The 26,996-nt window shown below is 30.7% G+C and overlaps 4 protein-coding genes across 8 annotated transcripts; 1 reads left to right on the forward strand and 3 right to left on the reverse strand.

Annotated features, from left to right (window-relative positions):
- Positions 1 to 286: 286 nt before the first annotated feature.
- Positions 287 to 4,145, reverse strand: LOC124929377 (luc7-like protein 3). Of its 5 annotated transcripts, XR_007098652.1 has the most exons (9): positions 4,001 to 4,145; positions 3,402 to 3,530; positions 2,930 to 2,969; positions 2,634 to 2,709; positions 2,362 to 2,562; positions 2,080 to 2,289; positions 1,259 to 1,640; positions 1,100 to 1,161; positions 287 to 927 (listed from the first exon to the last, which is right to left on the reverse strand). XR_007098652.1 is itself a non-coding variant. In XM_047469725.1 (8 exons), the coding sequence occupies exons 1-7, from the start codon at positions 4,041 to 4,043 to the stop codon at positions 1,302 to 1,304; spliced, it is 1,038 nt and encodes a 345-aa protein (XP_047325681.1). In that variant the 5' UTR covers positions 4,044 to 4,145; the 3' UTR covers positions 287 to 1,161; positions 1,259 to 1,301. The 5 variants fall into 5 exon arrangements, 2 of the variants coding, with proteins under 2 accessions (XP_047325681.1, XP_047325680.1); XR_007098651.1 differs by having other exon boundaries at positions 1,100 to 1,640; XR_007098650.1 differs by having other exon boundaries at positions 287 to 601; positions 779 to 1,640.
- A 1,862-nt stretch (positions 4,146 to 6,007) lies between these two features.
- Positions 6,008 to 11,611, forward strand: LOC124929604 (deoxymugineic acid synthase 1). Its single transcript, XM_047470010.1, has 5 exons — positions 6,008 to 6,178; positions 10,395 to 10,499; positions 10,576 to 10,751; positions 10,866 to 11,289; positions 11,381 to 11,611. Exons 1-5 carry the CDS (start codon positions 6,008 to 6,010, stop codon positions 11,609 to 11,611), a joined length of 1,107 nt encoding a protein of 368 aa, XP_047325966.1.
- A 739-nt stretch (positions 11,612 to 12,350) lies between these two features.
- On the reverse strand, positions 12,351 to 15,715 carry LOC124929605 (protein DYAD-like). Its single transcript, XM_047470011.1, has 10 exons — positions 15,683 to 15,715; positions 15,461 to 15,581; positions 15,246 to 15,352; positions 14,538 to 15,169; positions 14,046 to 14,429; positions 13,899 to 13,958; positions 13,697 to 13,826; positions 13,538 to 13,591; positions 12,622 to 13,314; positions 12,351 to 12,548 (listed from the first exon to the last, which is right to left on the reverse strand). Exons 1-10 carry the CDS (start codon positions 15,713 to 15,715, stop codon positions 12,351 to 12,353), a joined length of 2,412 nt encoding a protein of 803 aa, XP_047325967.1.
- Positions 15,716 to 18,202: 2,487 nt separating this feature from the next.
- LOC124932978 (expansin-B15-like) lies at positions 18,203 to 19,353 on the reverse strand. Its single transcript, XM_047473699.1, has 4 exons — positions 19,173 to 19,353; positions 18,936 to 19,048; positions 18,649 to 18,848; positions 18,203 to 18,562 (listed from the first exon to the last, which is right to left on the reverse strand). Exons 1-4 carry the CDS (start codon positions 19,327 to 19,329, stop codon positions 18,238 to 18,240), a joined length of 795 nt encoding a protein of 264 aa, XP_047329655.1. The 5' UTR covers positions 19,330 to 19,353; the 3' UTR covers positions 18,203 to 18,237.
- Positions 19,354 to 26,996: the final 7,643 nt, after the last annotated feature.

A 26,996-nucleotide genomic window follows, 5' to 3' on the forward strand; every position in this document is an offset into this window, starting at 1 on the left:
TTTAAGCGATTATTCATATTTAAAAGACGAGATTGTTTACAAAAAAATATTGTTTTTAGTGTCCAATAGAATAATTTATCTTTTAATGTTATGTCTCAAAGGGAAGAATAAAACTCGAATTTATTTGATCAAAACTGCGAAAGAATTTGAATTTGATCGAGCTTTCAACACCACCACCGATCTTCGAGTTCCTCGAGCCTCTTGAAGTTGTGTATAAGTAAAATCCATGTTCTCTTGTATAAGTTGGATGGGAAGTCTTTGTTTTTGCTGAATAAGGTGCATTTAGTATATATGAAAAAAATATTTTTTTACAACGCAGGTCCATTTAATAATAGATAGTAGTTCAAACTTTAAATGTATCTCAAGGTAATGAATATAAGCATATCTATCAACTACAAATTAAAAATCTACATTAGAAATAGATTCTCTATACTAGTTTAGCTTCTTCTTTTTTTCTTTGGAGACAAGCCAAACACAAGACACGAAACACTCAACAAATCTCTACACCTTATTGCGTGCTCTCTCAATTTCCAGTCAAGAGAATAATCCGAGTTCTAATCACCAATTTCATGAAATGCTCAAATCCGACTTCCCTGCATTTCTTAGAATAGAATACAAATAGCCTTAAGATTTCAGTTACCTCGGACAGGAGTTCAAAAGATTATCGTCTCGGATGTTAATAATATTGAGCTTCTGTTGATCTGATTGATCTATGTCAGCAATTCATATCAAGTCCACCCAAAAAACAAACAAGGCCTTTGTGAAGAAGAAATGTTACCTCAGTCTCTCACATAATACATGGAGGAGATGACATTAGAACATTTGCAACTAGTCAATCTAGTTACACTGCTTTGTTGAAAGCTCAACTCCATCAACTGAAGTTCCCCAAAAACCATGTATGCATTCATTCATATTTTAGAAGCAACCCTAGAAAAAATGAACCCAAACTGACAGTTCAAAATGTCATATGATCATACTTACGGTTACCTTTGGCAGCAGTTATACTCGAAGCATATCCATTCGAATGTGCTGATGTATGCATATTCAATCGATGGATATTTAACGAAATACCAAAAACATAGATAACGAGGGGGCCTACCTCAACCCTTTTTCTCCACAAATAAGGTTTTGATGATAGAAGATTTGTTAAGTCTCAAATAGCTGTTAAAAAAAGAAAAAGGTTTCCCAGAGTGATTTAACATCCCAAAACTCACACATATGAATGTAAAAGTTCGCAAGTTATGAAAAGATCGTCTACCTCTTCTCTGAACTAAATTCAGACATTAATTTTATTGAATCCATTAATATGGTCGATCTGGACTTCTCGACGACTTCCTATTACCACGACTAACAGGGGAACGTGACCTGCTCCTATGGCGACCAACATATGTGCTTCGATCAGACCGCCTATTATCCCTGACACCACCATTTCTGTTATTGTTCTTCCAGTCCTGTCCCCTTACCCCACCACCTTCCCTATTTCCTCCTCTACCACATCTGTTCCTATCCATGTCTCGATCACGATCACGATATCGATCAGATGGATCACTTCCGCCCTTCTCCTCTTTCTGTTTCCTCCTTTCTTCAGCCTCTCTTTCCCTAGACAATCTTTCCTCTTCCTTGGCCTTCTCCTTTTCAGCCTGTTGAACGAAAATGAGGTTTATATATTTACCAGTCAAATCTAAGTAGGATTACTACTAAGGAGTGAAACAATATCATTCCAATGATTCTAAACTAAGAGCGAGAATTTCTTTTCAAATCTATATATGTGTAAGTTTGCAGCCAAGAAAGCAATTCAATAAATTTTTGGAGCAAGACTAGAAGCAACAAAGAAATATGAAAAGAGGTACACAAATGTGCTATTGTTCAAAGTACAATTTGGAGCAAAGTAGCAAACTCGTTCCAAAATGGGGTATTGATCCGTGGACAATGATAATGATGATTTGAAGTATAAAGAAGTAAAGTATTAAGGACAAAGTCTTTGTGGATGTAACTCAAGTAATAATTTCGCTTCCAAGCGTTTTAGTGCCAATTTTAATGAGAGGAAATTCCTTTTTAAGAAAAAAAGGTCCGACTTACCTTGTATTCTGCAAGGAAATCCCGAACCATGCCATACCCAATGTGCTGTTTTCCAAGAACATGAGACTGTGTCCTCTCTGCAGCATCGTTTGCAACTAAAAATGATCCACATATATCACATAAAGCCATTTTCTTCTCCTGTGCCAGCAGCAGTTTTTCGTTGATGGGAGGATGTGTCAAAGCTGTTTTTTCAGAATTAAGAGACTCCACCTGCGATAGACATTAATCAAAATTACTTAAATAGGAAGAAAATTTTGGAAATTAAAAGTAAGCTGGCAAGACCTTTCTCATGAGTGCTTCAGCTTCATCCACCTTTCCGGATTCACCAAGTGTCTCCACTTGTTCCAGCAAGTTCTTAATTTTTTCCTCCAACACTGATAACTGCTCAGATTTTTCAGCTGTGATAGGGAGAGGTGGGGGAGGTTCCACTTCTTGTGTAAGGCGCCCTTGACCACGTCTAACTCTTCTATCTAAGTCTGACACCTATGAATGGGTCATGATTAGCGTCAAGGTAAAAATAGGACGATGGTGGCTGGAAAATGTGGACAATATACCAATTTCTCACAAAATCGAGACAGATCAGCTTTAAACTTTGGCACATATTGATCATGTCTGGAGGACTTCTCAAAGCTGAAGTTGTCAATGAAAAAAGTTAAATAATGTTGAGAAAATGGTCAATAACTAAAATATCTAGGTAGTACCAAGAAAATATGAACAGATTCAATTAACAAAACGAAGAAAATGATATCACCAATGTCATATCATAGATGCTCTTCATAATTAAAGTTTCTTTTTCAATTGTTTACATCAATAGTGTCTTGGCAATATCAAAAGGTATATGCTTCAATACCTTTCCTTCAATTTTGGATCATGGATCTTTGGGCACACTCCTATTAAACAAGATAATGAGGAAAAGAAATTTGTCAGAAAAAATGAGAGCAATGTTAGTTTATTAAAATGAAGAAAGAATAAATCAACTAAATCAGAGAAGTCCACTAAATAATTATAGCTTGTATATAGGATTTTTTTTTAAATATACTGTTTTTTTGGAAAAGTGAATTAATTGACAGTTCTTTGTATTTAGTATTTAAAACGTTGTAAATTGATATTTCAATTGATGGTTTGATTGATAATAGGATAAGGGATTCTTAGGGTTTAATTCAAATAATCCTTCATCAAACAAGGCCTTCAACTCAATGCTTGCAACAAGATCAAAAAAGTCAAGAAGCAAAGCTACTGTGTGGATTTTTTTAGACACTCAACTAGGAAGAACTTAATCACGGAAAAACTAATCAATGATTGAAATGATGTAGAAAACTTACCAAGATCACTCCTCGTGTTAACAAAGAGATCGTGAGGGCAAAAGTGAATCATATACATGCCACAAACTTCTTTATCGTCCCAAGTGACTTCCTTGAACCCTCTTCTCTCTTCTTCAGTGAGATTACGGGCTAACAGAAGTTCAAAAACAAATGAACAAATTCAAATGAGTGAACCTATAGGAAGGCACACACCTTAGCAACAGAAACATTTCAAACAAGAACCATTTTTAGGTAGATGATAGGGATAGACATGTCATTAGCTGTTCTATCTCTAAACAAACAGTAGTTCATGGGCCATATTGATTTATCTTCTTCCCTGTGTTTTCTATACATCCATATTCTTCTGTCACCCCTTTCAACGATTCTATTCTAATAATGTTACATGTTGATCACAAACCCAGAATAAGAACTATGTACACATACACATAAGACATTTAAGAAAAGTAAGGTAGCATAACAATCAATCCCTGTCAATAACACCTAGGTTAGGAGTTCGATATGTTTAGAGCTGTAGGATATGAACTCAATGCAAATGCTACATAAACATTTTAGTAAACAAGTCGAATCCCTGTCATTCATAATAACGAATTGAACAATACCTGCACCCATAAGCTCATCTAGCAAAGCTCTCTGAGCGTCCATGTTCAGAAAGGAAGGATCTTGAGTGCCAAGGTGAGTGAAATTCAAAGGCTTGAGAAACCCTAGTTAAACAAGAACAGCAAGAGAGAGAACACTAGAGAGGCAGATGTGGATGCCATTGCCAACAATATAAATACGATAATGCCAAACAAAATATAATTATTGAATAAAAGAAATTAAAATATAAAATCAAAATCAAAAGCGGAAAATAAAACATTAAAAATATATTTACTTGATTTTGTGTATTTTAAATACTAAACGTATCAAATGATTTTTCTATTCTCAAAAATAAACTTTAAAGATGTTAAGAAGTCTTTCATATATATATATATATATAAATATATTTATTTATTTATTATTATTCTAGTATATAATGATATTTTATTTTTTTTTAATCACTCAAATTTGAATTGGTGTCGCATTTGATTTTATTTTTATAAGTTCTTATAATTATCCTTCCATGATTTATATGAATTTTTTACTATTTTAGTCATGGGTAGATGATTTATTATCATTTGACATGATTTTTTCGGCGTTGCTTATCAACTATCGATTAAGGATAATTTTAGTTGTCGTTCAGAATATATTGTAAAGATTTTTTCAACATTGTTTCATTAATTCGTTAGACTTGCTCTACTTTAACATTTTTTTTTGAAACTTAAATGAGTTCGTCTTTAAAATAATCATCAACAAATTGCATTATCAGATATTTCTTTTGAAAATTTTATTTTTATAAATTATTCATATAATTTAATATCTACATCATTAATTGTTTATTTTTTATTTTGTAGATATTATTTTAATATTATTTACTAATTAATTTCTTATTTTAAATTTACGATTGAACTAAATTTCTTATAAAAAATAACACTGTATAATTAACACAAAATTTATGATGAAAATATCAATTTTTTCTTTATTTTTTATTTTTATTTTAAAAAGTCACTATCTCCCACATTATATTTGTATAAATTTTCTAACAAAAAAAATAATGTTCACAAGTTTTTAAGAAAATGTACATAAAATACTTTTCAAAAAAACAAACAAAAGAATGAACATGTAAATATAGTGACAAAAACGAATTTATGTAAATATAGTTACAAAATTTATTTATATAAATTTTATAAAATTGGTCGACTCAACAATGATATTCATGAATAGTTGAACTTAATAGTTATAAAATGTATCACTATATGAGTTCTAATTTATTTTAAATTAAGTAAATATAAATTCATTTAATTTCTATAATTCAAAATATGATATATATATATATATATATATATATTGGAAAAAAATAAGTAACAAATTTTTATTAAACAGTTAAACTCATTGAAGTTATTTAAATACCTTTTAAACAAAGATAAATTACTAATCCTTCAAACCATAAGCAAGATGAGATGTGTCAATTTTTTAATAAATCAACTTTATTTAAAAAAAAAAGTTTTAAAGTTTGAACTATATCATATAATCAATGCACTGTACTATATGATAGTTAATGCACGGTATTATTTGGAAATTGAATTGACTACGGTAACTATTAATTCATTTATAAAGTTAATATTTAATTAACATTGTGTTCATTTTTGCTAACTTTATATATTTGATACAACTTTTGCATTTGAATGAAATTACTTACTTACTATAATTAATTAATAAATTAATATAGAAGTTGGTTTGTTGTTTGTTAAGGAGTCAATTAATTAACAAACTAACTAAATAAATAAAAGTCAATAATATAATTATAGAATATAATTAATTATCCACGTATGAAGATAGAGGACGTTTGAGTTTACATAATTGGTTACTTAAAAAGAAAGATTGACTCAGAAAAGAAAAGGGAAAAAGGAATTAAGGATTAGTATGAGAAATCCGGCCACGCTATTAATATTATTATTATTATCATTATCTATCTTCCCTCATCCACTTTAATATACATACATATTTGAGAGAAAGAGAACAAAATATTAATGGCGAATAGGAGGAGGATATCATCGTGGGGGCGCCATGGAAACCTGTATTGGGATGAAGACGGGGAGTTTATTCAGAAAGATGAAGAAGACGATGATGATATTGATGATGATGAAGAAGAAGATGTGGAAATAAGAAAGAAATTAGAGAAATATTATGAAGAAGATCAAGTTTTGAAATGTATGAGAAGATCGGCGAAGGAAAAGGAAGAATCTATAAAGAAAAGCAGATTCATCCTCTGTTTCGGATTCCTCAAGAATCTCTTCATTTGCTGCTTCTTTGAGAAACCCTGATGTATAAATCTCTTAAACTAGCTTTATTATAGGCTAATTGTACTGTACTGTACTGCAATTCTTCTTCTTCTTCTCCGGTTAGATTTTAAGGTTTCCATTGTCTTCCGGCCGGTGGAGAGCGACCGGCGACGGCGGAATTAAGGAGCTCGTTATCCATATCTTAATGATTTTGTCTTAATTCTTTCTTTCTTTCTTTGTTTCTTGCACGCCAACTTATTATCATATTCTTGATTAATTTCTACACTTACGTAATAATCTTTGCTTATTAATCTTTGCTTGTTTGATTATTTCAATGTACATAAGTCGTATAAATTACTTCATTGTAGATTAAATTACCTTTGTTTTATTTTTCTATAGATTTAATTTTTAAATATAAATGACATGTTTTTGTTAAGCAAAATTTTGATTTTTTTTTTTTAAATAATCTAAATCAAACAGGCTATTGACTTATCATATTTTACAAACAAAAACCCACACTGGATTTTGTTTAATGCTTGTGCAAGTTCTTGATTATTTTGATATCTTCAAGTGGCTAAAACAAAATTGGGTTTACTTTTAATTTATAATTTTAAAATATAGTGTTAGTTATAATTTTATGATTGATTGGAACTTACAACCAATTATTTATTGTTGCAGCGGGGTGGATCGTATATACTCTTAGGTCACATCTTCGATTATAATTTTAAAAACGGTTTAAATTAGAGTGAGGTTATAAATGTGAGATGGTATAACTTTATAAATTAAAAAAATAATTGCAAGAATAAAAAATTAATAGTATTATATAATTTGTTTGATTTTTGTTTTGTTGCACTTTTTGGATCTCCTCTGTTTTGGACTATTAGGAGGTATAGATAGATCCAAACAACACTGATTGAAAGTCAGCAAGATTTTTTTAGAGAAATAAAAATCCTTATGTAAGAAACAATATGAATGTGAGGGAGTAACATCTTATTTAAAAATAATTATCTTTTACATTAATCGTCTGAATATAAATTATATCTAATTCAGATTTTGTTTAAGATTGTTTTATAATAGAAAATTAAACAAAATATTGCCAGTTTTGGAATGGGCTAAACCCCCTAGGCCTCAAATTCTATTGGGCTGAAAATGGTAATTGGGATGAAAATGGTAATTGGGCCTAAGAGTTTGGACGGTTTATAATCTAATATTCTAGACTTATTTTATCTTGAAAGAAAAAAAGACTTTTAAGAAATGAAATTGATTCACGCACTCGTGTATGTGCCCAATTTTATCCTATATTTTGAAAACCCAAAAACGAGTATAAAAATATCAAATAAACAAAACATAACAATAAAACATTATAAGATATTAATATCAATATTAATCTTTTAAGTTTATGGAGGCAAGATCCTTTGCTCACCTCATAAGGAGGGACAAAAAAATATTTTTAGAAAAAAAAATTAATTTTAATTTCACCATTTCCTTGAAAGGTAGATCAGATAACTTAAATTGATTTTTTTTTTTTTTAATTTTTTTAAAGAAGTCAGCACCCTCATCAAAGTCACAGGTGATAACTATGGCTTAACTTAATTTCTTTAGAATGGAATCTAAAAATAAATATGAGAATAGGACTTGTTTGATGTTGAATATTTTGGAGTTTAAAAAAAATATTGTTTGATAAAAAAAATATGAGTTATTTGAATTTTAATTGGTTTAGTTAATCATTTTGTATTTATAAAATTAAAATAAAAGTATTTTAATATTTTAAATGACGAAATTAGTGATTTGATATTAGTTAAAAAAAATAGGATGAGCATATTGAATTCATATCATTTTTCGATTCTTTATACCCGAATCATTACAAAAAAAAAAAATATGAATATATTGATTTTGAGTAAAAATAAATAAAGATGAAAGAAGAATCTCTTAGTAAACCTTAAAAAAACTATACAACATATATGGTATCTTAAATAAATGAAAATAAACATAGTTGACCTGCATAATAAAAATTGTTGTGTCAGGGTCGGCACAGTTTATTTAATCTAACTAAATTGACTTAATTAGATATATTAATTAATGGATGAAAATGATAAATTAACGTTTAATTAGAAGAATGAAGAAAATATTTAAGGAATTAATGAAAAAGGGCGGTGGAAAATAAAAGAAAATAAGAGGGGGGCGGTGGGTGATATCATATGCTTGAGTTGAGATCTTAGGAATGCTGCTATAACCCGTCACCCTAATATCATATATATATTATATATAACATGGTCAACTGGTTGACTTTTCCCATTTCTTCAAATTAATATCAATCACGATTTGATTCTTCTCGAATATATATATATATAAATTAATTAAATTACTTTTGTTTTAGAAAGATAAACAGGCAACAGTATCCCCAACATCAAGATATATTATTATGATCTCATGCAATTATTAACCTTAATTTCCCAATGCTAATTAATTAAGAGTTAATCTCAATCATTCTTTATTTTTAAATAATCAATGTAATCTTTTAAACACTAGTAACTAATCACAATATATATATATATATATATATATATATAATTAAAATTAATAAAACTTAAGAAATTAATGTTTTTAAAACTGATGATTAACTCGTCAACTGACTCTAAAAACTTCTTATACCAAATCTAAAAAAATGTCGTCATAGACTCATAATGATAATATGATCGTAAAAAATCCTCTTAGTCATATTGAAATACAACTTAACATTATATAAATGATAACAAAATTAATACAAATGCAACATTTTGCCTATTATTGTTTATACACAAAAATGTTATAAGAAATGTGTAGTATCATCACTTATTTGGATATTTAATATACAAAAATAATAATTTTTTGGTATTATATCTTTTGTGTTGGGTGTAAGTGCATGGTTACTAGATAAGTTCAAGTAAATATAGTATATATTGTAACAAATAGTTATTAAGGGATGAATCTTCAATTCTTTTCAATATATTCTCAATAATCCATTCATATTATATGTTCTTAATAAATAATATATTGTATTTGACAACAAAACATCTTTAAATGCATTGTACAACTCCTAACCAATCAATTAAGTAAATTTGATAATTAATATTATAGAAAATAAAAAAAAGGATTAAATTTAACATTATTATTATTATTATTATTATATATATCTGAGATTTGATTGGAGATGATAACATTTATAATAATATGATTAGATGGGTTGAAAAATAAAGTTCAATGTCAACACATTGACTTACATTTATAATAGTATATATAATTATAATTTGTTTATATTTGACTTCGGAGCCCCATAAACGAAAGGGATGGCCGGGTCATAATCAGTACCCGAGCCCCATGCCATCACCCTCTTAATTAAGGACGGGTGGATGTCTCGATACCTTAAAGAAATTACTCGATCTTTATATTATTATTATTATTTTATTATATTAATTTGACTTTAATTGTGAATCTCTATTGACACGGTCACAAGTCACATGGTAAAATCAAAACCATATCTTTCCTGCTCGTGATATTCAAGACAAGCAATTTCATATATATATTATTATTATCATTTTTTTCTTTCTATTACAACACTTTTTTTTTTTTTTATATATATATATAATAAATATTTGACCAATTATGATGATGGATTATAAAATACCAATATCCGGGGGGCATGGGCCCTCTAATTAAATATATAATCCCACCGCCTTAATTCCATTAACAAATTCAGCGCCCTGCATAAATTATATATATGTACATAGCTAGCTGGCTGAAAATTTGAAAATAAAAAAATAAAAAATGATTAATACTAAATCTAAATTATTGTTGTCAAATAATAAGATTTGATGTCTTTGATGAAGATTCTTATGTTGGATCAATTGTAGTATACATATTATAAAATATGTAGCCTATGTTATACGAAATCAATGATTCCAGCTCCCTTAAACCTCTTCAAGAGACAGTTTGACTTTCTAATTAAGGCCTATATATATATATATATGATGATCAGTATATATATATAGATACTGATCAGGAATTAAGATCAATAATATCTGTACTACATAGTACTGCACATTAATATTTCTCTGTGTTTTTGTTCTACATAGAAGATATGAAATACTGCAAACAGGTTAAGCTGAATTGTGGCCTCACCATGCCCGTCATGGGTTTTGGCACTTATTCTCTTCAAAACGATGTAAATGAAACCGTTGAAGCCGTTCGTAAGGGTATAAAGGTATGTATATATAACCTAATGTTCTCAAAGTTATGAGTTCGAGTTTTATGAATATATATTAATGCAATATTAACAGATGGGATACAGACACTTTGACACGGCCAAGATATACGGGTCGGAGGGGGCGGTCGGAAAGGCGCTGAACGAAGCAATTGGGTCAGGGATTATAGATAGAAGAAACATATTTGTCACTTCCAAGTTATGGGGAAGTGATCATCATGATCCAATTTCAGCTCTCAAACAAACCCTAAGGTAATATATATATATATATATTATATATTTAATACATGATGCATGGCATGGCATGGCATGGCTGCTTGATATATAAATATTTAATGCATGCATGGATGCATATTATGTATGTAGAAATTTGGGGATGGAATACGTGGACATGTACTTGGTGCATTGGCCTGTGAAGCTTAGGGCTGGGGCGGATTATGCGTGGCCAAAGGAAGAGGATTTCGAACAAGTAGAGATGGACAAGACTTGGGCAGCCATGGAAGAATGCTTGAAGATGGGTTTGTGTAAATGTATAGGGGTCAGCAACTTTTCCGTGAAGAAGCTACAACGGCTTCTTTGTTTCGCCGAGGTTCCTCCAGCTGTTAACCAGGTGGAGATGCATCCGACGTGGAGGCAACGGAAGCTTCGAGAGTTTTGTAGGGAACACAATATCCACGTAAGCGCTTATTCACCGTTGGGTGGGCCGGGGAATGTTTGGGGATCAACTAGTGTGGTGGATAGTCCAATTATTCGATCAATTGCATTCAAACACAAAGCAACTCCAGCACAGGTACGTACGTACGAAAGTACTTAATTACTCAATAATAATAATAATAATAATAATAATAATTGATGTGTTTTAAATAAATAAATGAAAAAAGGTTGCTCTAGGGTGGGGATTGTCTAAGGGAAGTAGCATGATAGTTAAGAGCTTCAACGAAGGGAGGATGAAGGAGAACATGGGAGCCCTTGATCTGAGATTGGACGATCAGGATTTAAGGGAAATTGACCAGAAAATGGAAGAGAAGAAGATTATGAGGGGTGAATGTTATGTTAATGACACCACTAGTCCTTACAAGACCATTCAAGACCTTTGGGATTTTGAGATTTAATTTCTCTCTATCTATATATATACACGTGTGTACCAAAATAATTAAATTATTCATTTCAATATCTCATTCTATTTGTATATCAGTCAACCAATTTATAAAGTCTTCTTTTATATATGCAGAGTATGCTTTTATGATAATATCAAAGCTAGCTAGTGAATAATATATACGTACTATATCATTCAAGCCCACTCAACAAATTTAGAAATGTTGTATAGTCGGATTCTTGTATTGCAATTAATTAAACCTTGCTTTTCTCATTATAGTAATTACATATCTTTATCGATATAATTTATTCTTGGTTGAGTTGCAGGTCAGATCTTGATCAATATAATTTTACTATAAAAGGGACAGTAAATTAATCTTTGGTCTTGGAAAAGAACTGGGTATCAATCACAATTAGTTTTGTAAATTAATGTGAAAATCTTGTGTATTAATTAATTAATTGCTGATCTGTGAATACTAATTAATGATTTATAAATGTAAAAAACAAAAAAGGAATAACCATTCTTCCTAGATATAATATTTTCAAATTCAAATATGTCTATATATTTTTGCCAAAAGTGGATACAAAATAGCTAAGCTTAGCCGTAGCAGTTGGGTATGCATATTAATGAAAATGAAATACCAAGCTAGCAGCTTTTCTTCCTTCCTAGAGACAGGATAGACAGACAGACAGACATACAAACAAACAAACAAACAAAACATAAAATGAAATCATCGACCCCTCCTCCAAAACCTGTTACACTGAATTAGGTGTGGCCAATGCCAACCAACTTCCTCCCACTGGCCTAATTGTCTTCCTTATTCCTCCTCTGCCACTTTTCCCTCCTCCAACACTTTCTGCCGCCGCCTCCGCCGCCATCTCAGTGGACTTCTTCAAGAAGGAGGAGGACGAGGCTATCACCATCTGCTCCTCCTGCTGCTGCTGCTGCATTATCTAAAAATCTTTAATTAATGTGGTTAATAATTGTAGTTAATTTACTTTTATAAATGCATGGGATTAAGCTTACAGGTGAGGATATAATTGTAGCGATTTTATGGCCGGGCTGAATCCGGTGGTCTCCGGCAGCACTGGTGGGCAGGTCGTTGAGATTGAGGATAGAGGTGGTCTTATGCGTGGGCGTGGTAGCGATGTAGTTGCTTCCACAGTTCTCTTGCCTTGGGGACGATGACTCAGAGATCAGGGGACAGAGATTCATGGAAAATGCGCGTCTTTCTGGCAGAGGCCGCCGGACTGGGGATTGACTGCCGTGCAGTACTAGCTGCTGGTGGGGAAAAAGAGGGGAGGCCGAGGAAGAGGAGACAGAAGGTGGGCCGCCTCCATTTAGAAACAGATTGCCGAGTTGGGACGCTGGGGACAAAGCAAGCTGCTTTTGCAAGTTTATGCCCATATTTGGCCAAAGGAAAGTCCCCTGCGGCTTGCAGATCTTGAACCCACTCTTGAGTCTTTCTATCTTTTCTGCTTTTTCCTCTGACGCCTTTTTCTTCTTTCCTGCCACCAACACTCCCGCCGCTGTCTCCTCCCCTTCTTTTCCTGCTACTACTACAGTTCTTGCTGCTGCTGCTGCTGCGGCTGTTTTCCTCTCTCCTGCTCCTGCCTTTTGCCTTTCTTCTTCTGTCAGCCTTTTCTCATTTTCAGCGCCAGTTACTCTTTCTGGAAACTCCTCCCACCTTCTTTTGTTTTTCACCTTCCCCATCTCTTCCTATTATATTCATTCCACCGTACCATATTCAAAAATTGTTATCATGCACGCTAATGTTGTATATATATATATATAAGAACCTTGATAGTGACATTAATTTGCTCTTCCATAGTCATTAGTGAGTCATTACATTAATGCTTAATGAAAACTAACAGATAGGTCTAGTTAAGTGATTACCAAACACACATGAATAACTAGAAAAAAAAGCCTCTATAATTAATACCTCAATTCTCGTCACGCTCTTGGATACCAACATCAGTTGTTCCTTGTATTTTTCCTGTAACGAAGAAATATATAAATATGGTACTACTAATTTATTTAAGTTTTAACCAATTACCAAAAAAAGAGAAGGGTAGTACGAAATAGATAAATCCATCCATACCCATGTGTCAAATGAAGCATGGAGATCAGACTGGTGAGTAACCAAAGAAGAATTATGGTCCATCTCTAGACTGCAGGTTGCTGTTGTTGTTGTTGTAGTAGTCTTCTCGGATAACAACTGCTTCATCTCTCTGCTCAATAAATAATATGGTCACAAAATAATCCAGGAAAATACTTTCATTTGCAAGAATATATACTTATACCTTCTGAATTTACTCACTTCTTCCTCCAACTGTTTTCTGGACACCAATTCCTCAATCTGCCTGTTCAACAAATTAATAAAACAATCAAAAAGGAAATTTGAATGCTAACTTTGGCAAATGGGTTTTTCCTATATTTAAGAATATAACCTTTGCAATTGAGTAGTCACTTCCTTTAGCTGCTTCAATTCCTTAGCACAAACCGGATCCTGAGTTGGGCAATCACCTGGACTCCAGCCGGGTGGAGGGGTCCAATAGGCGTCTTGAACTCCAGCTTCTCTCCTTATTTCCACTAGATCAGCATTCTCCAGCCAATACTCCATTGCTCCTTCAGCATTGTGACGCCGCCTGAACCTCTCTTTACCACCAGGCGCAACCTTACCCGCCATTTGCTTTAGAAGATGGTCTAGAAGACCCGTATCTCCAATTCTTTTACGTGCTTCCGCTCTAAGATCTGGCCGGAGGATTGGGTTCCCATACACTGCACCTTTCGCCTTCATCACTTCCAACAGATTCTTCTCTGCCATCTTGTACCTAATTAAAAGGTAATTGAAACCGTTCATTCATGTCCAGGACACTAAATCGGAAACCAAGAGAATTCAATAAAGGAAACTTAAACCTAGTCATAAATATTATACATACCTCTCTGTAGACCAGCGGTCCTGTGGGTTTTTCGGTACCATTTGTTTACATGTGTTTTTTGGCTTCATCTCCTTCAGGTTCTCAAGCTTAGTTTTCTTTGCCAATCGAACAGGTGTTCTTCGGCTATAGGTCTTCCTCTTTCTACTAGACCTACTCTCATCGGTTTCGTCTGTCACAGCTTCATCATCTTCATCTTCATCTTCTTCTTCCTCCTCATCATCTTCTTCCTCGCCATCACTGTTTTCTTGCTTTACTGTTTTCTCTCCTTTGACAAAGCTTGAAGATGGTTGATGATTAATATTCTCCTTACGCAACCCAATAAACCTAACCTGTCGTCGCACACCCCATCGCACCATCCCACTACCTTTTAGCTCCTGTAGACATGTCCCCTCCGTAGTCGCCCCGCAATCGGAGCTTCCGTTGACTAGCCAGAAATCAGCCGAAGACTTCATCAATGTGAATTCATGAGACGGGATCTTACGGCAAAGCACTTTCTCAGCTAGCTTCGTCCCCATTACAAACCTCTCGTCCATCTCCGGATACATAACTGTGATTTTAGCATTGAAATATCTTTGCAGAGATTCAATACTTGGATATCTAACGGTGACATCCGTCTTTGTCTTCTCTGTTACCTAAACAGTGAAAATAATAATATGAACAACAAGAACAAACAAAAATGAAATAAAGGAAACCTAGCTAATTTCTTACCATCATGACTCGGATGGAACGAAGTTGGTCTGGGGTTGTATTGGATTTGGGTAGGTTTTCATGATCAATCTCGTAAGCAGAACCCATCTCTATATGTTCTTCACAGTCTGCAGTTGGCCAAAGGAAGAAGAGGTTAGCCATTAATATCGTTGGGGTGTAAACTCGAAGTATATAATTCATGATAAAGGAAACGACATATAAAGAGATTGCTGAACCTGTGCTTTCGTCTCCCTGACGGGTACAGTTGGATGGTGGCAGTACTTGCTTAACCAAAGATGGAGCTTGCTCGTCGTCCTCGGCGTCGCTTTGCCTCTGCCTATTGGAGTACATGTTTTCCTGCAAAAAGAATCAAACAGTAGTGTCACAGTTTCATAACCCACTATCTTCCTTCCTTCCTTCCCTCTTTCTCTCTCTCTCTCTATATCTCTCTACAGTACAATATCTGCTGCACGTACAAACCCGTTATACATGCTCCCCCATTTATATATACAAGAAATTTCATTTCTTGAGAATATACTATCCACGTAAACTCATGATGAAAACTCTGAGCAAAGTTTAGAAGTTTGTACGCGCGTGAGTATAGGCGGTATATGGAATAACAGAAAAAGAGAATATTTTTTAGAGGTGGCGGAAAAGGAGAAATTGAACTTACAGCAGCGATGATTGCTTTCTGGATCGTATATTTGTTAAGTTTACGTCGATATATTTGCATCGGATGAATCTAAAATCCAGATTAGAAATGGCAACGAACGTACGTAGTACAGGTCATGAAGTAAATAATATTCTTCTCAAATCAATTAAGGCTCTGAGAAGCTAATTAATCAATCCTCGCATGGAAACATCATAGAGCTTCGTCTGTATAATGAATTGAATCTCACCTGTTATCTCGCCATCACTTGAAAAGCTGCAAAGAAGACGACCGTAGAAGCTCTCATGCATAAACCCTAACTCCTTGATGCATTAGTACATATGGACGGAAATGATATCAATCCAGCAACATCATCGAAGGAGGAGGGAAATGATTGAAGATATCGATTTATACAGTCGCAATTCAGCATATACATACATGATATATACATACATTCATTCATTCATTGATGGTGGCGACCTGGTCTGGTCTGGCTTGGCCGGAGAAAGAGATGACAGAAATATTTTTGAGCAGAAACAAGTTTTCTTCTGGCGGGAGTGGGAATCGTTGAGATCTGTACCGGTCAGATGTGGTCCCAACTTTTATGGAAGTTACATCTTTACCCCCCTTTTCATTTTGTTAATTTTACCAATATTGAATAAATTTTGTTTATTTATTTGAAAAAATTGAAACTGAACCTATTTTATTTATTTATTGAGTAACATCTCAAATTCTCAATAGTCAATTACAAGTTTATTTTTGCAATCTACATTATTATTATTATTATTTTATTTTTTAAATAATTAAGTCAAGGATAGTTCTAGAGATATCTCGACCAGTGAACAAAATAGGGTTATTGTGGACAACTTTAATTAGATTATCTTGACAAATTTTAAATGATAATTTTTGTTTGTAGAGTGTTTCATATTGTACTTATTTTTCAGTTGTATCTGATAATTGTTTTTGTTTTTTTATAATGAATTAACCATATTTTCTAGAGAATATGTAGCAGAATATTTTTGATTTTCTACCTTTATGAACATAATGGCCAAATGTGTTCTTATGACAAATTTCATAGTCTTCTTTCCTACTTTTCCTTGTCTCTAAAAACATTATTCTTTATTTAATCTATATATATATAATGATGCTTAATTTTTAAAGTGTCCGGATTGGCGGGTCGAGAGCTGTGGTTAATTTGGATACTTGGGTCGGATTGTGGGTTGACCCGTTTTTAAAATTTAAAACGGTTAAAAATAAAATTAAAAATGCTAGAGGTATGTTTCGAACTTGCAACCTAACAAAACAAGTACAACTCTTTAACCAACTAGGCTACAAAGACTTTATATTTTAAATTCAACACCAAATTTGATAAACGCGGGACGTTTTAATATTAATATAAGTTCAACTTTTTAACTAACTAATCTATATATATATAATGATGCTTAATTTTTAAAGTGTCCGGATTGGCGGGTCGAGAGCTGTGGTTAATTTGGATACTTGAGTCGGATTGTGGGTTGACCCGTTTTTAAATTTAAAACGGTTAAAAATAAAATTAAAAATGCTAGAGGTATGTTTCGAATTTGCAACCTAACAAAACAAGTACAACTCTTTAACCAACTAGGCTACAAAGACTTTATATTTTAAATTCAACACCAAATTTGATAAACGCGGGACGTTTTAATATTAATATAAGTTCAACTTTTTAACTAACTAATCTATATAGGTGTTGAGTAAATGGATACTTGGGTCGGATTGTGGGTTGACCCACCCATAAACTTAAAACGGTTTAAAATAAAATAAAAAATGTTATCCGTAATTTTTTTTTACGATTTTTATATTAATACTCGTGCAAATGCACGGGAAAAATGCTAGTTTATATATTATATCACTATTACAACTATAACATCATTAAAAAAAAATTAAAATTAAAATTATTTGGTTATGATTCAGTTATACTATAATTTTTTGTTTTGAGAATTTTAATCATATCCAAATTATTTTATAGTTTATTATGATTTTTTTACAAATTTAACAAATAGATAATAAACAAATTAAAACAGAGATTAACTTATCAAAGGTCGGTCAGACACCAGCCCGCGTCCAAAACAAAAATTGACAGGCCAACTAGTCATGTGGATTGTGGACGCAAGAAAATTGCTAGATAATAAAGTTTAAGGGCTATCTTATATAAATATTAAGATTTGTATTTCACTACTTATTATATATATTGAATATATTACCATTATTAAAACCCTATATCTATATATAATAAGATAATTCCATTCCACAACCATAACAAACTCGATCTCACAGACTTATTATTCATAATATCTATAATTATAATTAATCTAGATAATTAGTTAATTAATTAATTGATCGGTAAGTTAAACCAGGTTGCCATCCGATAGGAATAACGTTCTTGGCCACCAAGACACTACGAGAGAACCGAGATGTGAGACGAATTGAGAATGGTGCATGTAGTTCTGACCCCGCGTCAAGCTTCCATACCGCACCCCACGATTGCTGCATGGACCGCCATTTTTCGTTATGTGAAGATGATTGTCTTAGTTCGACGAGTAACAAATCTCCATCGCCCTCTTCAAATTCCACCGCCACTGCAAAGTAATTAGAATTTGAACCTTGATCTACATGGAAGGCCATTCTCTGACCCTTGTAATCGCATGCAACCCTATATACGATAAAAATTAATTAACCAGTTAGTTAACACACACTTATAGTTATTGGGCAATAATTAAAGGGTATCTTCGATCTCACCGAGCGTATCTTATTTTGAGAATACCCGTATCGCGAAGCTTTTTCTCTTGGCCGGTCTTTGCCATTGCACCAAAGGCAGATCCACTAAGATCGAAATGAACTTTTTCAGACAAACAGGGTCCTCCGGGACAAGAATCGGTTATCACGACCCTCACAGGCCTCCCCGAGCACGACATGTGGTTAAGCTTGGTGCATTTGACCTAAAAAGTATATATATTTAATATATACTAATTAAACAAACCAATCTTACTACATATAAGGTATTTACCAAAGCTTTAATTAATTACCATATAACAAGCTCCACATTCTTGGCCAGATTTGTATAGAGACGGACCAGTCGCAGTTATCATGGAGGCGAAAGGACTTTGCGAAACAGCGCCCCCATACCCGCATGCTCCCCCTGCATGTGTTAACGATGTTTTCTTATAAAATTGATAAAAGGAAAATAAATGGTGATCACGGGATATTTTTGTCTTTTTAGGTAGATCCGAGATGAAAAATGGTGTATAAATTAATTAATATACCGTCACTTCCGGCTCCATCGGGGCTACCATACCAAGTGGCACCGGCTGAGCCCCAATGGAGGGGAGAAGTTGACAAGCTCGTGAAGTTCTTGGGGTTGAAACAAAGGCATAAGGAAGAGAAACTAGTGAAAGCTAGTAGACATGAGATGAGGATCATGTGACAAATACTAAAAGAATTAGCCATTTGCAGCTTCCAGTAATAAAACTAAACTTATACAAAAATGGAGGTTTTGTGATTGCTTTTGTGGCAACTTACAAGTAATGTTATGCTATTTATACATGTGAAACATGCCCTCTGGCTCCACAATAATAAAGTTGAGTAAAGAATATTCAACTTAAAATTATTTTTATTGAGAATAAAAAATGAGATATTTAATCTTTTAGATATAATTCAGAAATATTAATTATTATTTTTTGAAAACAATCCTTTTGAATAATTTCGTGGGAATTTTTTTGGATTGTATTTATTTTATATTGAAAACAATTATTTTACATATATAATTTTGTTTTTGAAAAAATGAAACTATTTTTCATTGAATTACGTTAAATATTTATAGAAAGAAAAAAAAAACAGTAGGTTTCTAAATAAGCTCAATTTATTATAGATATATAGACTACTATAGATCGATGGATGCACATTTCTTTTTCTTATTTTAGAAAATTGTCATTTCATAATTAATGCATATTTCAACCATATAAAACTGATTGATTAAAGATGTCCTGAAGCAAAAATATAAGAAGAAAAATGTTGTTTTTTATTAATAATATAATGTGGTGTTTACAAGGTCTTTGTAATTTGTAAGAAAAAAGATGCTTTGTCACTGAAGTCTGAACTACTCATTGTGTATAGGTAACATTTATTTTAATCTTATATATATTATTACATAAAGTATATATATCAAACGTCCATAATTTGTGGGTTATCTAGTTTAAAATTATGGGTCATATTCATATACCTAAATCATTGATTTAAAGTTATAAGACATGAAAAGTGTCGGTAGAGAGAGTCTAAAATATAATTTATATGTCGTTATCCAACGGCAAAAAGAAAATGAATAAAAACAAATATTAATTGCTCCAATAATCCAGCCGTTAATGGTGGTTATTGGTAGTTGATCTTGGCTTTCAATTTTCCTTCATCTTTTTTATCCAACGGTGGTAATTGACTGAAGATATAGTATGTATAAATGTGGGATTTGTTTAAAAAATAAAAAATAAAAAATTAATAATAAATGTATGTGGTCATATGGGATCAGTTGGGACTAGATTTGTATTTAAGTTTTTGCTGAGGAATTTTAGTTCAAATTTCAACTCTAATTAATATTGAATTGATTAGGACTTGTTTGGATGTTAGTGATTTACATTTTACACCACCATCTTTACATATCTTATTGACAGTGAAACCTCACCTGCCAAATCGATCGTAATCTATGATATATATTAAGCTAATTAATTCATTTACTTACCTTATTAATTAGTTATTTAATTATAATAATGAATTTATTGAGTCGGTTGGAGAACTCATCTCCATTCTTAAAAATGTTTGTTCACATTAATCTTTTTTGTTGGGTTGGAGAACTCATCTCCATTCTTAAAAATGTTTGTTCACATTAATCTTTTTTGTTGTGTCTTTGTGATATTTTTTCTTTATTATTGTTTTTTCAATTTATTTTATGATGTTAGCCTTTGTTGTAAGAATATAGAAAGAGATTTTATTCAAAATGATTTTTCAATTACATAATGCACATGTCTCTTATATAGACATTAAATTAAACTTATAAAAAAACTAATATAATATAATATAATATCGATATTATATTTTACAGATAAATTATCTTTATATTATATTTTCAATATATTATATTGATTATATTTATTACACCCTGCAATCGAAGCAGGTAAACGATATATGTTGAGATTGGATCGAAACTCTTCAAAAAGAACTCGAAGAAACCTCAAACAACGATGGTGTAGCAGTCAAAGGCGAAGAAGGTGTTTCAGTCAAAGTAGCAGCAGATGAAGATCCAAACGCTAGTGAGGTCGCAAATGATCCGAAAGTAGATTCACCAAAAGGAGACGACGATACATTAGTTGTCATCCCAAAGGGAGGATATGGCGAAGAACTAGCGACGGTTGATCCAAATCCTATTGAAGAAATGGAGGTTGTGGAAGTCGTTGTTTTGGTTAATTATCCAGATATGAAAGGAGCAGAAGCTCCAGTTGCGCCAAATCCAAAGGAAGGTGTGGAAGCGGCTGAAGCCGAGACACTAGATGTTTCAAAGGAAAGTGTGAAAACGACTAAAGCCGATGCACCAGTTGTTCCGAATCCGGAGGCAGGGGCACCACTTGCTCAAAACCAAAGGAACTAGAGGAAGCGAATAAAACTAAAAATAATAAAATAAAATAACATAATGAGATAATTGAGTTTTATTTGATCCCTCCATCAATGACTTAAAATAACTATTGATGGAGGTAGCGGAAGACTATATTTTGTGCTCAAGGACAAAATTTTGGCTCTAATACCATGTAAAAATATAGAAAAAGATTTTATTCAAAATGATTTTTCAATTACATAGTGCATGTCTCTTATATAGACCTTAAATTAAAAACTAATATAATATAATATAATATCGATATTATATCTTACAAATATAAAGATAATATATCGGTAAGATATAATATCGATATTATATTATATTTATTATTTGTTTCAGTGTGTTTAAACGATTTACATTTTTTTATATTTCATAGATAATTTAAAAAAAGAAAAGTAAATAATAAATTTATTTGAAAATATCAATTTTTATTTTTATAAATAAAGTTATTGTTAAACAGGTTTCTAACTAATTCAATTTTATATTACCCTATTTAGATGCATTATTAAATGAGATTTGGCATACAAATTGTCATTATTATAAATATATTTGATGTTTGCAAGACTATCCATAATCCACCACATACAAAATTGAGGTACATTATTTGTCACCTGTAAACATAAAATTGTGTTTAATCGTCTCTAAAGCTCGATTAGAGTTTAATGTGTATATAAAGATTATTCAACTATTGACATGTTAATAGTTAAGTTTGAAGTTCTAGAGAAGTTGGTTTACTTCCATTAAAAACAATCATTTGGTGAATGTGTGTCACATTAACTAAATAGATTATTATTATGTGAACATAAAATTGTCTATAAAATATGATTTTTATTTATTTTATTTTTATTTTTTAAATGACCGATGTAATTTTATTATGAAACGGATAGTCGTTTAAGCACACAACGAAAAAAATATTACATTTGTGGAAAAAAAATTACACAATAATACAATATTAACGTGTGCGGAGGTTTTCCAAAAGGGTAATGAGAGACGATGGATCGTCTCCACATCCTTAAGACACAGACAACATCGACTAACTAAGATAAGATCATTGCGCATACATCTAACATCAGTTAGAATATATACCACTGTGAATCGCACCCCACCCAAAAAAGAGATCTTAGTGAAAATTTTAGACTCTCGTAATTCTCCTAACACAACTCAGTTTGGACGACTCTGTCACACATCACTTATACAAATTTCTCAATATATAATTTTTACTAAGAAAGTTTTAAATTAAAATGGAAAGGGTCCTACAAAAATAAACCCAGTCACACAAAATTAGAGTAATGATCACTTGGGTTATTTTCTAGTTCATTGGGTATATATAGAATAAATTACTTCTGAATATATAATTGAGTTTCATTGTAAAGAGATTTGAATGAGTATTTTATTTGTATGACATAAAAAATGGTTTTATAACACGTGATTTTGTTGTTGTATAATTTAACCATTTTACAACAAGTGTATCTAATTATGAGTTTCATTATCATGACATTTGATTATATTCAAATTAGTTATCTACCAAAGTATAAAAGAATAGGAATGAAAAGTGTATTAATTAGATACTAATCAATTAAACAATCTCCTTTTCCCAATTTATATATATACTTAGCTCTCATGCTTTACCTATTTAAAGATACACTACATTCAATAAATGAAATATAATATTCTCATCTTTTACATAGTGTTTACAAAAATAGGACAATTATTAAGATAAGATTTGTGATTTAACTTTTCACGGAAAAAATCCTTTGTGAAACATGTTTTATATATCTCTATTATTTTAAGTAAGCAACAAGAGTATAGACACTCTCATTTTTCATATGTAGTGTTAATGTGTCATTCATGAGATATATAATTAAAAAGAAATTAATCAAGATTTAAGAATTCTAGTCAATTCTCATTTTGCTCACAATGTTAATGGTTTTATATATTTTTTTGTTCATAATGAATGTCTTTTTGGTTATATATCTATCTAGCTTTTGTCATTGGGCTTGTGGCTAGGTGTTGGATTTGGAGTATTCTATAATCAGATTATTTTTTCATTAATGTTTGGTCAGGATTGTCTAGGGAATTTTTTTATTATTTTTTTTTTTTTATTTTTTTTATTTATCTGTACTGTCCCGTTATGAATTGAAAGGTATTTGTGTCTCTATTCCTGACTTCATTTTCATCTTATCCCAAACACTAATTAATATAATTGAATATAATATTTTTTTATATATTTATTTATTTTTCATATTTTATAAGAAATTTTAAGTTTATTTCTTTATAATAATATAAATTTTCAATATATTATTAATATTAAAATATCCGATTATATAATTTTATAATATTTTTTTTAGATAATATGGTATAACGGTGCTTCGCGGGAATTCTCTGAAATAGAATGGGACGTATATGATAAACACATTTTCTTCCACGATTTGTCCCATTGCATTTCTACTTGTGGCTTTGAGTGTAATCGTTTTTAGTTGGTTGGATTTTTTTACCTCAAAATTTGATTTGCGAATAAGAATGTTATTATTTTTAAGAGTCTATTTTTTAGAATATATTTTTTTTTTAAATTTTTTATTTTTAAATTTTTGTTAGGTGAATAAGTTTGTTGCATACTTTTTTTTTTTTTTTTTTTTTTTAGTAACAAGACATTTAATTAAAGTTCTTAAATAGAGTTTCAACAAACACTTGAAATATTAATAGTATTGAATTCACCTAAAACTTTATTGTATTTAGTACATTGACACAGAAAGTGAACAAGTACTCCAACAAACTCATAATGAATAAAAAATGTTATAATCAAAATATAAGAATTATTAAACGTTGAAATTAGAGTTTGCAAATTTATTGGCCTCCATAGATCTGACAAGGTGCCTTTTGTAAGAAGGAAATCAAGTCATTGCTGCATATTGTGAAATGCAAATTATACTCATTGGTAGATTGAGTTGGGCATTAGCCCATCTATGCCTAGGCGTGTGACTCATTTGTGTTGTGTTTAATATATTTTAAATTAGACTGTACAAAATTTAATACATTTAAAATTATACTTTTTATTTTAAATATTATACAAAAAAATAATAAAAATTACTATTTTTTTTAAGATTGAGATATGTACTAATTAACTCTTAGTGCTACCTTAATTTTACTTTTTTTTTTTAAATAGTTATTTATTATAAAATATTATTTAGACATTACATAAATAAACACAACTTAAGAGATACAAAATATTCATAAGTTATAAAAAAACGCAAATAATTTATATAACAAATCCTAAATAATAATTATTATCCAAATAATAAAAACCAAACATTAATAAAAATAACAAAAACTAGTAAAGTGTCTTACCCTAATGACGCATAATCTTCTGACTCTCCGATATTCTATTCTCTACGATCCAACTGGATTTTGAGACAAAAGTACTTTATTAAATGTTTTTTTTTTTTCATTTATCTTTAGTTAGTGTGGTTTTTATATTTAGGGTTTATGTTTTTAATTTCTATTTATTTGAAAAGCTTAAACGTATATGTACTTTTTTAGGTTCAAGTTATTTAGGTTTAATTTTGAATAATTTATTTATTAATAATACATATAATTTATTAATTAAAGTATAATTTATTTGTAATAATATATAACACTATTATATATGAGGAATGATACGACTGGGAGAGCGATATCTAAGTAACGGACATGTGGAATAATAAATAAATAAATAAAAATAGAATATTCTCTCTCTTCTTATTAATCAATTTCTATCTCCTCTTATTAAATAATTTCTCTCTCTATCTCTACAAATTAATTTATCTCATTTATCCCTATTCTCACAATTATTATTTTACTCATTTCTTTAATATTTATTATCTCTCATTTTACAACAAATTCTCACATTAAATATTTTAATAATATGTTTAAATAAACTCTAAACTTAAACCTTAAACTCTAAACCCTAAACTTTAAATCCTAAAACTTAAATCCTAAACTCTAAATCCTAAATTCTAAATTTTAAACCCTAAATCCTAAACCTTAATTAATATCACTGAATTATGATTTTATCTCTTTTATTTTTATTTTATTTTTATGACTTTTCAATTCATTTATTACAAATATTATTTATTTATTTTTTATGGTTTCTTTTTTCTTTTTTTTATTATTTTTTTCTATTGACTTATTAATATTTTTTCACGATTTTTTTTTTAATTTCACCTTGCCACGTAGACTCGCTAGGCCAATCGCTGTAATTATATGATATAAATTATTTAATAAGAAGAGAGAGAAAATAATTAATAGAGGAGAGATAAAATAATTAATAAGAGGAGAGAATAATCTACCTGTTAGCCCAGCCCACGTAGGCATCGCTAGATCATTCGCTCCATGTCATTTTTCATTATATATTTATATAAAATTTTATTTGAAATAATCTAATAATTATTAAAATTCAAATAACATAAATTTGGTTTGATTTTAGTTATCAGGGGATACTTTCAAATAACTCAATTATTTTGAAACTTGGCCTAAGGTTCATCCGTAAACTCAGTGAACCGGTCGTCAAACCAGGCTAGTTGAACCGGAAATTCGACCTCCCGAGTTAACTCAACGGATTTATCATATTTAAAAAAAAAAATCACTTATTTTATTTTTTAAATATCATTTTCTCATTTTTCTCTCCACTTTTTTTTGTTCTCATTGGTTTTGCCTATTTTAGTTATAGACACTGAAAATGACAAACTTTTTATTCACCTCAAGCTCCACCTTATACTTGAACCAACTGATTTCATTTTTATAAATCATAGCTTAAACATAGTTTACTTTCTAGATAAGATAAAAGTATGTTTCTCAAAAAATCAGAGATTGTAGTTTGATTTAAAATATTGTCCCTCATAATCTAGTTAAGTTTTTTTTTATTTTTTTTAAATTTTTTTAAGTTATTGTCATCATTTTTGTTAAAATTTGGTTTATTTTGAAGTCCATACTTCATAGAGTTGATGACATAGTTTGATATTATTTTGAGGTTCATATTTCGTATAGTGACGGATGACGTTGATGATGATTTTGGTGCGACTGATTTTTGATGAATAGTGTTAACGTTTTGCGAATAATTAGTAGTTAATAATTATTTTAATTGTGTTAATTCATGATTTAAGAATTTGTGTTTATTTTAATTGTGTTGTCTCTAATAAAAACAATGAATACAGTATAATTGCGAAATAATATTTTGAATTTCGGTCCCTATTTTGACTATTATTTATAAATAATTTGATAATTTTTTACTATTTTTGTATTATTTTATTATTATATAAAATTCACAATTAACCAACCAATTGAACGAGTAACATAGTGATTGATTCAGGACTTTCACTAAGTTAGGATCGAATCGACTTTCAAAACTACAGTTAAAATAACATGTTGTACAAACCGAACAAGCCCAAATATTATGTTCTAAACTATAAAGTTA

The sequence above is a fragment of the Impatiens glandulifera genome, chromosome 3, assembly GCF_907164915.1.
Source record: "Impatiens glandulifera chromosome 3, dImpGla2.1, whole genome shotgun sequence".
In the NCBI taxonomy this organism is placed as follows: domain Eukaryota; kingdom Viridiplantae; phylum Streptophyta; class Magnoliopsida; order Ericales; family Balsaminaceae; genus Impatiens; species Impatiens glandulifera.

Coding starts and splice junctions, on each gene's coding strand:
- LOC124929377 (XM_047469725.1), bottom strand. CDS start 4,043: ATGGACGCTCAGAGAGCTTTGCTAGATGAGCTTATGGGTGCAG. Junction 3,531..4,000: donor AGATGAGCTTATGGGTGCAG/GTATTGTTCAAT, acceptor AACTTCTGTTAG/CCCGTAATCTCACTGAAGAA. Junction 2,970..3,401: donor TAACACGAGGAGTGATCTTG/GTAAGTTTTCTA, acceptor CTTGTTTAATAG/GAGTGTGCCCAAAGATCCAT.
- LOC124929604 (XM_047470010.1), top strand. CDS start 6,008: ATGGCGAATAGGAGGAGGATATCATCGTGGGGGCGCCATGGAAACCTG. Junction 10,500..10,575: donor CCGTTCGTAAGGGTATAAAG/GTATGTATATAT, acceptor CAATATTAACAG/ATGGGATACAGACACTTTGA. Junction 11,290..11,380: donor ACAAAGCAACTCCAGCACAG/GTACGTACGTAC, acceptor AAATGAAAAAAG/GTTGCTCTAGGGTGGGGATT.
- LOC124929605 (XM_047470011.1), bottom strand. CDS start 15,715: ATGTATAACGGGTTTGTACGTGCAGCAGATATT. Junction 15,353..15,460: donor TCAGGGAGACGAAAGCACAG/GTTCAGCAATCT, acceptor GGCCAACTGCAG/ACTGTGAAGAACATATAGAG. Junction 14,430..14,537: donor GACCGCTGGTCTACAGAGAG/GTATGTATAATA, acceptor CCTTTTAATTAG/GTACAAGATGGCAGAGAAGA.
- LOC124932978 (XM_047473699.1), bottom strand. CDS start 19,329: ATGATCCTCATCTCATGTCTACTAGCTTTCACTAGTTTCTCTTCCTTA. Junction 18,849..18,935: donor AATGTGGAGCTTGTTATATG/GTAATTAATTAA, acceptor TATACTTTTTAG/GTCAAATGCACCAAGCTTAA. Junction 18,563..18,648: donor CTCAAAATAAGATACGCTCG/GTGAGATCGAAG, acceptor TATCGTATATAG/GGTTGCATGCGATTACAAGG.